Source organism: Diabrotica undecimpunctata, chromosome 1 (genome assembly GCF_040954645.1).
Source record: "Diabrotica undecimpunctata isolate CICGRU chromosome 1, icDiaUnde3, whole genome shotgun sequence".
In the NCBI taxonomy this organism is placed as follows: Eukaryota; Metazoa; Arthropoda; class Insecta; order Coleoptera; family Chrysomelidae; genus Diabrotica; species Diabrotica undecimpunctata.
The window spans coordinates 153,548,891-153,563,195 of NC_092803.1; the positions used below are offsets into that span (position 1 = coordinate 153,548,891).

General features: G+C 33.1%; 1 protein-coding gene across 4 annotated transcripts in view; it reads left to right on the top strand.

Moving 5' to 3' along the window:
* Window positions 1-14,305, top strand: part of LOC140432397 (FERM and PDZ domain-containing protein 2-like) — a 778,164-nt gene that overhangs the window by 700,628 nt on the left and 63,231 nt on the right. For all 4 annotated transcript variants that reach the window (XM_072520269.1, XM_072520270.1, XM_072520271.1 and 1 more), the window contains one exon: window positions 1,912-2,069. In XM_072520269.1, coding sequence (XP_072376370.1) covers window positions 1,912-2,069 — 158 coding nt within the window. The remainder of the gene's footprint in view (window positions 1-1,911; window positions 2,070-14,305) is intronic.

Sequence of the window (14,305 nt, forward strand, 5' to 3'; positions counted from 1 at the left end):
CATGCAAATTATTTCAAACTTCATGAACTGACAACAATTTGACTATGAAAAACGTAGGTTATACTTCTGTTGACATTTCAAAGCCAACTAGTTCAAAAAATATTAATTTAACTTTCATTTCGAAAAAGCGAAAAATTTTCAAATCGATTTTTCTCGAAAACGGTGTATCCTACCGAATTAAAATAGGAATACCTTCTAGAAGTGTTGTCCAAATGCAAGAACAAGACGAGACTTAGACAGTCTTGGTCTTGCGCCAATACACCTGGTCTTGGTCTTGGTCTTGGTATTGCACTCCCGGTCTTAGTCTTGGTCTTGGTCTTGGTCTTTTCTTGCAGCAAGAGTCTTGCAAGTCTTGCAGTTACCCATTAGCCTATTGCTATTTATTAAACGTTACTTTAGATCTTAGAACAACGTAACATAGTAGGTACATTTAAAGCTTGAATTAACATAGCCATAATAAAGCAAGCAAATTAATAAATGTCTAAACAACTGACACCAAGTGGGGTTTGAACCCACGATCTAAGCTATCCTTACCTGTGCTCTAACTAACTGAGCTATCTACCATGTCCCACGGGTGTCAATCTGTGTCTTAATAAACCTTTGCATTTAATAATCTTACATGTGCTAAAACATGGTTAAATCACAAAAAAACACAAATTAATGACATAAACTTGACTGTATTTTAAAGAACATTATCTGTCTAGAAATGGATTGTTGAAATGGAATAAAAGAGTTATACAATTTGCCATTTCATTAAATAAAAAATAAAATACAATACAAATTAAATTACAGTACGCAATAGCTTTGACATTACTTTATATTAGTTTTTTTGACCAAGAGTTAATACAAAGTAATACAATTTACTGAACATACCATTTATATAAATAAAAATACAACACAAATTAAATTACAAAACGGTACACAATAGTCGTTAACATTACTGTTATTTTATATTAATTCCTTTGACCAAGAATTAATACAAAGTAACTATCTGCCTGACTCATCACTTAACCTATTTCTATGTTTAATAATTACTTACTAATGATACTTTAGAAAATAATTTCTCAGTAGGTACTGAAGTTGCGGTCTTGCGAAAGCGCAAGATCAAGACAAAGACTGCAAGAACAAGACCGATTTTGGGCAACACTACCTTTTAGTACTAGTATACCTAAAAATCTACTGATGTAGTATCATGAATGCTTAAAAGTTAAAAACAAAAAAGTTATGCATTAAAATGACCATTAATCTACCAAAAACGGACGCCTATGATCGGTACTAGAAATTAGCAAGCAATGGGATCGATTCAACTCTGGTGGATAAATAATCGTACCAGTTTTCGTTTTTCTAAATAGAAGCGTTCTGGAGGTATTTAAAAAAAACCAATTGCAAGCAGCCGTCTTCAAAGAGCTCTAGCTCCCTTGGGCAGCATTTTCGCACTGGGTGAATTGGGTTAAATTATCTTAAAATTATCTGAGGAATCTTCGGTCTTTGTTTGTCGGGAGAGTTTCTGGACACCCTGTATATTGACCATATATGCACCTTTTCTCCGCTACTGACACGCTTCGTGGTATAACATGGCGATAGCTAAACAATACGAAAATCCTAACTGATCACTCCCTTGACTCATTTCACTTATTATTTGCCAGTCTTAAGTACTGTTCAATATATTTATTAATTCTTTTTGCTTTTCTAGTGCCTTTTTATTGAAAAACGAAATTATTTACGTAATAAATGGTAGACAGTATTTCTAAAATTTATGAGTATGATTACACATTAAAACGTATTTACTAGTAATTTAACAAGTATTATAAAAAAATGTATATTTTCCATATTAAAATCATAATGCGTATTCTCGTATCGTCTCTACCTAGTATTTGTAACATAATTTACACTTTGTTATTTATATTACAGGTCATATCAAGCTACTGCAAGAAGAAACAACAACATCGGCCTTTTTCCCATATAGTGATGGATTTACATCAAGAGACTGTGTCTGCCTTAGAAGTTGCCATGGATGCTGCTTGGGGTCCACCTGCTATGCCAGAACTGCAACCTAGGACAATAAATTGGTAAGAAATTCATAAAATATGTCCAGGGTATTACTATACTTAAATTGGCAATTCAAGAATTTAAATTCAGTAAGTTAAAGTAGAACGCATTCAGTCTAATCCATAGTTGTTCTAAAAGATATGTTTTAACAAGAAAAGAAATAAACTTGCTTGCAAATAGTCGAATAGTATGAACGAATAGTTTGAATAACTACTTTAGTTGTTTTATTTTTGTGATTATAGTGTACCCCTGATTATCCGGCCACTGTCTAATACGGCACCCCTTGTAATACGACATGTGTAACACAGTTAATTGTACTGAAACATTCTTAGGCAATACTCTATAATCTGACAAATTCGATATTGCTCTGTTTTCTTGTGGCATTTTAAAGTAATTACTATTTAAATGGAAATAAGCCACAATTAAAGGTTAAAGTAAGTTTATTGACGTTTCAGTTTCCACTTCGGAAATCGTTCTCAAAATACAAACATTAGTAAATTAAACAAATTTTGTTTGTTTGTTATTTAGTGAAAAATTCTAATAATTTAATTTTATCTAATTCATTTATACTGACAATTCAGACAAACATTATACATTTTAAAGTAGACGACTTTAAAATGATATTGCCAATATCGTTGAGTTGCGTTCCTGGTACGACTTTATTTGTAAGATAGTTCATTCGATTACATGGAATTAACTTTAACTGGAAAATATCCGTCTGAAAAGACGGATAAGACAATGATATGCCATGATGACAGTAAAATTCTCCTGTTAGTGATTCCATAGTAAATTATGAGGGAAAAACCAGGAAAAACCCTCATAATACTATCCCGACATGGTAAGTATTTGGTCGTACATTTAGTTTACTTTCAATAAACACCAAATTTGGATTTTATATGTTTGTTATTTAAAAAACCTAAATGATGTATCCTCGATATGTTACTGATATACTAATTCTGGTATTTTCCTTAGAATAACTTCCTCTTTTAATATGGGTAACCAGATCCTACTACATTCTGCCGAGGAATTTGCGACACAATTAGTCTCATTTAGCATAATTAGAGCCGCTTCTTTTATTTTTCTCTTTTTACCATCCATCTCTTTTAGGACTATACTTGAATCATTCCATTGAACCCTATGTTCATTATCCCATGTGTGTTTACATATTTGAGATCTATCAAATTCTCTATTTTTAATATTAGATTAATGTTCACTTTTCTTTTTAAATAAATTATCAAATATTGAATTTAATTCAAATAATATTTTGGTAAGTTTTGACATAAATAGTTTATTTACGAATGTGCCATTAGATAAGACTTTAAATATACTCAAGACATAATTAGAGAGTGATGATACATTGGCAACTAGAACAAGACTAAACGTATCAGCTATAGTGGAGTTATTAACATTATTTACTGATAATACATATTTTCAACTCAATAATGAATTATATAAACACAATTTTGGTCTAGTAATAGGCTCTAGTTTATCTCCATTATTAGCCGATATATTTATGGAAGAATTTGAAACAAATATTATTTCTAAACAAAATTTAAATCCCACAGATTGGTGGAGATATGTAGATGATGTATTCTCAATATGGCCTCATGGATCAGAGTTGTTGGATAAATTCCTGAATGATATAAACGATAAAGAAGAGATAATAACATTTACCAGGGAAAAGAAATATAACACACTACCTTTCCTGGATGTTTTAATATCTAAGAACGATACTGGATATGAGACTCAGGTGTATAGAAAACCAACACACACCAACAGATATTTAAATTTCAAATCAAATTACAATATTAATATTAAAAAGGGAATCATTAAATCCTTATACGGTAGAGCCAAACTTGCTTGTTCTAACGGAAATTCGTTCTTGGAGGAGAAACATTTGTTAACAACTGTTTTATTAAAAAATCATTATCCTTTATCGTTTATAAATAAGGAATTTTCAACAATTGACCGAATAGAACAGAATACTTTACAACGACATCCTACAGCATACATAAGGAATAATACGAGGAGGGTAACAATAGCATACATAAAAGTATTATCAGAAAAACTTAAAATGATAGGAAATAAATTTAACATTTCAATAACATTCAAAACAACAAACACATTGAGATCTATTTTGTGTAAAACCAAACCTAACAATGAAGAAGAAAGGACAAAGAATTGTATTTATAAAATACATTGTGAATGCGATCAGTTTTTTTTTTATTAAGTAAACCGCGTCAACCATGAAAGGTTATATCAACTAATTACAATTGAGAACTTCTATTTTTATATTAGATTGCACAATTTAGTTAGTTTTAGAAACTTAGTCACTTTATCACATTTACTATAGTTCAGAGCACTTTTCAGATCACTTTGAAGTCGTTCCAGGTGATAAAGTGGGCAACTAACAATAATGTGTTCGATTGTCAGAGGAATATCACAAACATGGCACAGTTTTTGTTGTTCTTTCTTCATTAGGTGCTGGTGGGTTAACCTGGTATGTCCTATTCTCAAGCGGTGTTGACGTGAAAATGTGAATTAACATAAATGGATACGCCGCCACTAGCTTTACCAGCGCTTGTTCTAATTTTATGGTAGGCCTCATATTGTTTTAATGAGTATTTTTTATTTGTTGTGAAGTTTGTCTCTTGTAAGCAGATAACTTGTGGATGTGTTTCTTTAATTAAAAGCTGTAGTATTTCTATATGTGTAAATACGGATTGAATGTTCCACTGAATAATAGCCATTTTGTTAACTTTTTTTGATCAGTTTTATTAAGGTTAAACATCAAGGTCATTAAATGTTAGACTAAGTGAACATCAATCTTATGTTAAAAATAGAGAATTTGATAGATCTTCTAAAAGTGACGGATGGTAAAAACAGAAAAATAAAAGAATCGGCTCTAATTATGCTAAATGAGACCAATTGAGTGGCAAATTCCTCGGCAGAATGTAGTAGGATCTGGTTACTCATATTAAAAGAGGAAGTTATTCAAAGGAAAATACTAGTATTAGTAAGTCAGTAACATATCGAGGATACATCATTTATGTTTTTTAAATAACAAACATATAAAATCAGAATTTGGTGTTTATTGAAAGTAAACTAAATGTACGATCGAATACTTACCATGTCGGGATAGTATTATGAGGTTTTTTTCCTGGGTTTTCCCTCATAATTTACTATGGAATCGCTAACAGGAGAATTTTACTATCATCATGGCATGTGGTTGTCTTTTTAAAGACGAATTACATGCTATGATTTTTTTCTGACGGATATATTTCAGTTAAAGTTGATTTCATATAATTGAATGAACTATCTTACAAGTAAAGTCGTCCCAGGAACGCAACTCAACAATATTGGCAATATCATTTTAAAGTCGTCTACTTTTAAATGTATAATGTATGTCTGAATTGTCAATATAAATGAGTCAGATAAAATTAAATTATTAGAAGAATTTTTCACCAAGTAACAAAAAACAAAATTTGTTTAATTTACTAATGTTTGTATTTTGAGAACGATTTCCGAAGTGGAAATTGAAACGTCAATAAACTTACTTTAACCTTTAATTGTGGCTTATTCCCATTTAAATAGTAATTACAAATTCGATAGTACGACATCGCCCTGCAAAACGTTAGTCGGATTACGGGGATTATCATTTTTATCGCACTAATATCAGTGACATTTCTCTTTGGGGAATATATATGCTGAAGTTCATTTGGGAGTTATATAAATAGATATATAAATGTAAAAAATAGTATGGATTAAATAAAATGTCTTAAAAATATCATAAATGATGTTTTAATTATTAAACGTTTTTTGTATTGTACCCACATCAAATTTACTTTACACTCATTGTTCATCTTCTAATTATCTTCCTGTTATGAAGATCTCAGTATACAAAGAAATGAGTTTATCTCAACACAAAGACTTTCTTAAAAATTGAAAAATACAGTGAATAATTAATTTTAATAAATACGAATTGTGACGAGAATATTTTTAAGTAGGTTACAAGAAACTAAAATTTACATCACCCTTCAGAATGATTAGATAGTTAAAAACTTAGAAATTGAGAATTTTAAATTATACACACAACGCAGAAGTCTAGGATATTTTAATAATTTGACAATACGAATGACAGAAATTTCATGGCCATATAAATTTGCTTGTACTATAATTGTTGATATAGACAGTCACTTCTTATCATCAAAAAAAATTGTAAAAATGATAGCAATACGTATTTTAGAATGTTTTTATAAGGGACAAAAAAATCGACATTTTTATGTTTTGTTTATTTTTAATTTTAGTCACTGTATACCATTCTTGTTTACTAGGTGAGTTAAAGATATTGTCTTTTTACCAGTCAACGACAACATTTAACGTTGGACGAAATAAATAGAGCCGTGGGCCTCTTTCAAGCTGGTATGCGACAAACTCAAGTTGCTGACCAGCTAAGTGTCTCCCAAAACGTCGTAAGTCGTTTGTGGCGTCAGTTTAGAGACATTGGGAGTCCAGTCGAGCAACATCCAGGACGTGGTCGCTCTACAACCGTCGCTCAAGATCGATATTTAGTTTTAAATGCCAGAAGGCAGCCAACAATCACAGCACCCGAGCTGGTTAAGGATTTACAGCTTGCACATAATGTAACAATTAGCAGCAGTACTGTAAGGAATCGTCTCTATGAAGCCAATCTTCTTAGTCGGCGACCACTGAGATGTCCACCTCTATCTAGAGGCAATCGCGCTGCAAGATTAATCTGGTGTCAAGAGTTTCAGAATTGGACTGACAATGACTGGGCCACAGTTTTGTTTAGAGACTAGTCTAGATATGGATTTCATCCAGATTCCCGTCGGAAGAGTTTGGAGACGACCCGGATGTCACCTCGGGGGAACAAATAAGGGTCTAACCACCTTCTGATATCCCCGGGTGCTCTGTAGAGGGCTTCGAATATACTGTCGAGAGCTCCCCTACTTAAGTCCATTTTCGGGTTATGGACTTGGAAAATATTTATCTTCGGTGTCTTGCCTTGAAAAAGGCAAGATATTTCTTACATGACAATTTCTTCGTCGAAATAAAACACCAAGTTAAGTTGAAACAATTCTCAGCCACAGAGTATGGTAAATAAATGCAGGAAGCAGAGCCCCAAGAGCACTAAGCTCTCGGAGAGCCCGTGAGGGACTGACCTGAAAATCGCCAATATTTATATGCGCTGTTCGAGCGATAAATAGGGATTTCCAGGTCAAGAGCCAATGGGAAAATTCGAGGCGGGGCGATGCGCATCGAAATGCGTACTAGTCCACAGACTATGGCATTCGATGACACGCAAATGGAAAACGATTACGACATCTTCAAGAAGTGTATGCATACAGAGGTGGTACATTAATGGTATGGGGCAGAAACATGATTGACAGAAGAACTGACCTCATTTTCCCACGTGGCTTTCTCACAAGTCAGCAATATTTGGACACTATTCTTGAACCTGTTGTGCGCCCGTTTGCTGCTGCTGTTGGAGAAAATTTTTACTTTATGTATGATAACGCTCGACCACATGCTGCGCTTATTGTAATAAACTGGTTGGATAACGAGGGTATTGATGTATTGCCGTGGCCAGCACAATCACCGGACTTGAATCCCATTGAGCATGTATGAGACATGCTCCAACGAAAAATTACTTTACATATGGGCAATATCTACAATGAGTTTCAATGAAAAGAGCTTCTGAGAGAAAAATATACACAACTACCTCAAGCAGACATTAACAATGTGATTCGGAGCATGAACAGTAGATGTAGAACTGTGATAAACCAACGTGGTGGCCATACTTTATTTTAAGTTTATATTTCGTATTTTTGATATTTTATGGTGGTATGTGAAACATGGGTGATTTGCAATATATTTTTTTGCTCCAATTTTCTGTTTTTTTTTGCAATTTATGGTTTTTGACATATTAAACAACAATTTAAACTACACATTTTGTATTACTTGTTTTAAATTGATTAGAGATAAACAAAATACGTCTATTTATAAAAATATCCCTAGACTTTTGCGTTGTGTGTACTTAATATATTATATAGAATTATTTAAGTTTGTCGATTTTTGGTGTATTCATTCAATGAGATCGCCTAACCATTGTCGCTGTGACAAATAGTGGTGATCCTTTAGAACAGATGAGTTAGGTCAGCAGTTGTTGACACATTGTATGGATTTATAGTAATTTTTATCATAGAACCAAAACAATTTTGGTTCTATGACAAAGTGATGTATATGAGTTAATACTATATTGTAAAAAAAGGCGTAGCGTAGAGAATATAAGAAATAGATGCAATAATATCTGATAAAACAATAATATAATATCCTCTTGAGACCTTACATCATCTTTTTTTGTTTTTTTGTTTTGATTAAATAATAATATTCGTATAATTTTTAGTATAAAAACATGTAAATTTTTCTAAATTTTTATTTTTTTGCTAAATGTGAAAAAAAACATGTTCATTCAAAAGCATCAATACAAAATTATTGTAAAATAAATTGTTTAAAGCACTCTTGTTATTTCCTGATAAACATAAAAATATGTCACATGATTTAAAATAAACTTTTGTTTTAACCTTACAACCTGGAAGCTTACATCTAACAGAATTTTTTAACTCGGATGCCATTGCAGGAATGTGTTGCATCTCTTAGTAGACGTTTGAAGTGATGTTTCAGGTTTGAAACTGTTTCTAGTTACCATTATTTAAATGTTTCAGAATCAGAATTTTCAGAAATGAGGAAAATCATAACGGTTTTATTAGCATCACCAAGTTACTTATGGTCATCTCTGTGAAGAATCCAAGAATTGGCAATCGCAAGGTTAAATAAGTGGAAAATGGTTTTGACTGTCCAATTCTTACTTCTAGCTCCCATTCGATAATAACTGATCATCCTGTCAATTAAATATATTCCCCACATGTATTCGTTGTCTTCTTCTTTAGGTACCGTCTCCTCTAAGGAGGTTGGTAATCATCACAGCTATTTTCACTTTTGAGACTGCAGCTCTGAACAAGTCGACGGAACTGCAATTATATCTCTTTCTCAGATTGTTGAGCCACGAGATGCGTCTTCTTCCAATACTTCGTTTTCCCTGTATTTTTCCCTGCATTATGGTTTGTAGCAACACCTAACTTTCTGAGGATTTGTCATCTTTCTGAGGACCTCAACATTTGTTATTCGGTCTACCCAACTTATTTTTAATATTCTTCGGTAGGTCCACATCTCGAATGCTTTAAGTCGATCGCTCACCTCTTTATTTAAGGTCCAGGCCTCCACCCCATACAGCAGCACCAAAAACACATATAAACGTAATATTCTTATGTTGCAAACTAAGGTCTCTATTGCATAATACTTTTCTCATCTTATTAAATGTTGCTCTAGCTTGTCCAATTCTCATTTTTATTTCTTCTGTATACTCGTTATTTTCATTAATAATTGTACCAAGATATCTGTATTTTTTACTTTTTTTATTGGAACCCCTCTTATGTTTGAAATGTCTTGTTGTTGTGTTTTGGAAATTGTCATAAATTTTGTTTTATTAGCATTAAGCATTAGTCCGCTTTCCTCACTAGCATTTACTACATTATCTAAAAGTGTCTGTAGATCTTGTATATTCTCTGCAATTAGTATAGTATCATCGGCATATCTGATGTTTATGGGTCTGCCGATGACTTTTATTCCAATTTGTTACATTTTCGAGTGATTTTTTAATTATTTCTTCCGAATATATATTAAACAATAAGGGGGAGAGTATGCAACCTTGCCTTACGCATCTTTTTATCTCTACTTCGAAAGTTCTTTGCCTACTCTGACTTTAGCTGTTTGGTTAAAGTAGAGATGAGTTAATATTCTTAAGTCTTTTCTGTCAATGTGTTTATCTTTAAGTAACTGTATAAGACGGTTGTGTCGGACCTTATCGAACGCCTTATTGTAATCAATAAAACAAACATAGAGTGGTTGGTTTACATACATACATCTTTGCATGAGGACGTTAAATCCAAATAATGCCTCTCGTGTACCCATGGCATTCCTAAATCCAAATTGGGTTTCAGTGATGTCTTGTTCCACTTTTCTGAAAATTCTTAAATGGATAATTTTTAAGAATATTTTTATTGTGTGACTCATTAGACTAATTATACGGTGGTCATTACATTCCCTTGCGTTAGGTTGTTTTGGTAATGTAATAAATGTTGATTTGAGCCAATCTCTCGGAATAATACCCGTATTATATATAGTATTATATAAGTCTACTAATACATTGATCTGATCTTCTGATATTAATTTAATTATTTCAGTTGGAATTGTGTCAGGCCCCGCAGTTTTATTAGATTTTGCCAGATTTATTGCATGTATTATTTCATCCTTAGTTATATTTGGACCTATATCATGTTCCTCGCAATCGTTCATGCTATCTTGTTGTGTCCTGTCGTCCTCAAACAATAATTCTTGGACGTAATCTCTCCATCTGTTTAGTTTGCCTTTGATACCAGATATTATTTTACCATTCGTGTCAACCAGGGTGTTACTATTGTTGGACCGTCTTATACCTGCTAATTCTTTAATTTTTTTGTGCAATTCAAAACTGTCATGATTTCTCTGGAGTTCTTCTATCTCTAAACATTTGTCGTTGTACCACTTCTCTTTAGCTGCCCGTATTTTTATCCTGATCTCCTTGTGTGTGGCTTTGTATTCCTTTACATTTTTGTTTTTGTATGATCTTCTTTTGTCCATTAGTTGCCGGATCTCATCTGTCATCCATGGAGTCTTAGCTTCATCGATTTTGTGACTACTCAGCGTATCTTTAATTAGCATCATTAATGTGTTCTTAAATGTTTCCCATTTTTCGTTGGAATCTTCATTATCATTAACTCTTCGTTAATTTTCAACGTTAGTTCTCCTTTTATATTTGGGTGTTTTAGCAGAGTGCTTATTTGTTGTGTCTTTTGTTGATTTTTTATTTTCTTTAACTGGATTTCGAATTTTACGATTACTGGATTGTGGTCTGATGACACATCTGTTCCTGGATATGTCCTTGCCGATTTGATGGAGTTACGGTATCTCTTATTGATAAGGATATAATCTATCTAGTTTCTGATAATTTTTTCTTTGCTATCCATAGGTGATTTCTATGTATATAATCTACGTGGTGGTAACTGAAAAAATGTATTTGTCGCTATCATTTCAAACTCCTGACAAAATTCCGTCAGTCTTTCCCCTCTTTCGTTCCTTATTCCTAGTCCGAATTCACCAATAATGTCTTGGAATTTACCTTTTCCTAATTTGGCATTAAAATCCCCCATTGTTATTGTTATATCTCTATTATTGGTGCTGTCTAGTGCTTTTTTAATGTCATTGTAGAACTCTTCTATTTCATTTTCATCTTTATTTGCAGTGGGGGCGTACACCTGTGAGATATTAAGAGTTCCATGCGCTGTTTGGGCTGTGATCATTAACACTCTATCCGATATAGGAACAAAACAAGTTACAGCCTGACAAAAACTGCGATCAACCACTATCGCGACGCCATTATAGTGGTGAATATCTTCATTTCCTGAGTAGTATATTTTGGCACCGTCGACTTCGATTTCGCCAGATCCAGGCCATCTGGTCTCGCTTAGTCCTATTATATTGACTTTAAGTCGCCTCATCTCATGTATTACATTGTGGATTTTCCCTGCTTCATATATAGACTTCACATTCCAGTGTATTCGTTGTACTTTTTCACAATGTTTGGTCTAGGTACCTCAACATGTTGGGAGTCCTTTTTTGACCATCGCTTACATTCATCTGAAGGTTCTATTTGCAATGCAGTTGACGCTAGCATAATTGAGTTCAAATCATACCATTGGACTATGTTAATTTTTACATCAGATCTTATATCTTGCTCAAAAGAACCACGACCTAATCGACTCATCACCTTATCCGAGGTTACATGAACTACTTAGGGTGTTTTGGATCTCATTAGTGTACCAGTTAAAAAAATATTTTTGTTTTGTACTCAAGTAAAGGTAAGGTGGTGAAATATCTATCAATGAATATATGTGTTCCATCTAATAATGTTGTAGATAACTTAATAACTGCGGATGAACCAACACCTAACTTTTTAATATTGTTGTGAAGCTATTTTCTTGTGGCATTTTGAAGTAATTACTATTTAAATTTTACTCAGAATTGTATAAGCCAGAAGAACTTCCAGATCCTGATCAAAATCAAATACCAAAAGTTCAAAATGTAGACTCAGAAGACATCCCAGATATCACAACAGAGGAAATAAAATCAGCTCTCTCGGAGATGAAAAACAATAAATCACCTGGAGAAGATGGGATAGTCATTGAACAAATCAAAGAAGGAGGAGGAACGTTAGTAAATGTGTTGAAAAAGATGTTCAATACTTGTTTGACAAGAGGCGTATCCCCCTCCCAGTGGCATAATGCAATAATAACCATAATGCACAAAAAAGGTGACATTTCAGACCTAAAGAACTACAGACCTATTAGTTTGCTCTGCCAGACATACAAACTATTCATGAAGATAATAACAAAACGGCTTGTGAACAAACTGGATAGTTACCAACCTTGTGAACAGGCTGGGTTCCGCTCCAGATACGGAACAAATGATCATCTACAACAAGCCTATCTTTCTTATATTCGTAGATTATGAAAAGGCGTTTGATACTATAGATCATCATAAAATGCTTCGACCATTGGATGACTGCCGCTTGGGCCGGACATGTTGCCAGATTAACGGATGATAGATGGACCAGAAAGATTCTGGAATGGCGACCAAAGCAAGAGGCATATCGAAACAGAGGACGACCCCCAGCTAGATATCAATCGCATCACCACAAACTGGATGCAAGAAGCTCAAGAATAAGCCACAATTAAAGATTAAAGTAAGTTTATTGACGTTTTAAGTTCCTCTTCGGAAATCGTTCTCAAAATACAAATATTAGTAAATTAAACAAATTTTGGTTTTTTTTTTCGATTTCCGAAGTGGAAATTGAAACGTCAATAAACTTACATTTAACTTTTAATTGTGGCTTATTCCCATTTAAATAGTAATTATCTAACTTCTTAACATCATCATCATTCTGCAGAAATATATTTTTTTCCTTGATAAATATCGACGCCCGTATTTAAAATTCTGGCCCTTACCCTACGTTCTACCAGGTAGTGATCAGAATCCGCATTTGCTCCGCGTTTATTATATTCGATTAGTGTCTTGAGTCTATCTGAATGATAAACATGATCTATCATATTTACTGTGAGCCCATCTGATGATTTCCAGGTGCCTTTGTGTATATCTTTTCGAGCGAAGTATGTACTAACAACTTCTATGTTCAGTTATCTTGCCTGGTTTATTAACCTACTGCCATTGCCATTTGGTTGCTCATGGAGACTGCGCTTACCTATTTTGGGTTTAATTGCTATTGTTTTCCAACTTTTGTGGTTAGGTCTCCATAGATAAATAATTTTTATATCACTTTTTTGGGCATGACAGTCATGAGTTCTCTAATTCATCATAAAACTCTTTATAAATTACACAACAATAATATAAAAAATCATAATAGAAAATATATACAATCCATAATCAAATCAAATATAATATACTTAGGCCAAAAAATGGAACATTTTGTATCCGGTTATTTAATTGGATCAAAAGTATTTCTTTTTAAGTTTTATCTGAAAATATATATGTGATAAAGTTTTTATCTCGCTATATTTTCTTTAAGTAGTTTTTTTTTCCCAAAAATAAAAAAGATAAGAAAGTTTAATTCGGTGTATTAAACTTAAGTTTATTTGTAATTTTTAGTCATTTTGAATTGTTTTTGATTTACTCAAAAAATTGCCAAGAGTTCGCGGTACTCGGGAATTTCGTCATTTGAACGACTTCGAAAAAGAACGCATTATAGGCATGAAAGAGGCCGGTTTTTGTTTACGGAAAATTTCACGAGAAGTTGAAGCTAATCCCTCAATAGTGTTTTCAGGAGGTCGTCCAATGATGAAACTTATCGGCGCCGTGAAGGGTCTGGACGTCGTAGAATATTGTAAGGCCGTGATTTGCGCCATCTTAGACTTTTTGCTCTCAGAAATAGATGGGACAGTGTACATCAAGTAAGAGATAATTTAGTTAGAGCTAAAGTAAGGGTAGTCTCAAGAAGAATAATTAATCATATATTACTTGTAATGGGACTGAGAGCTTATCTGTCTGCTTTTGGTGTTACCTT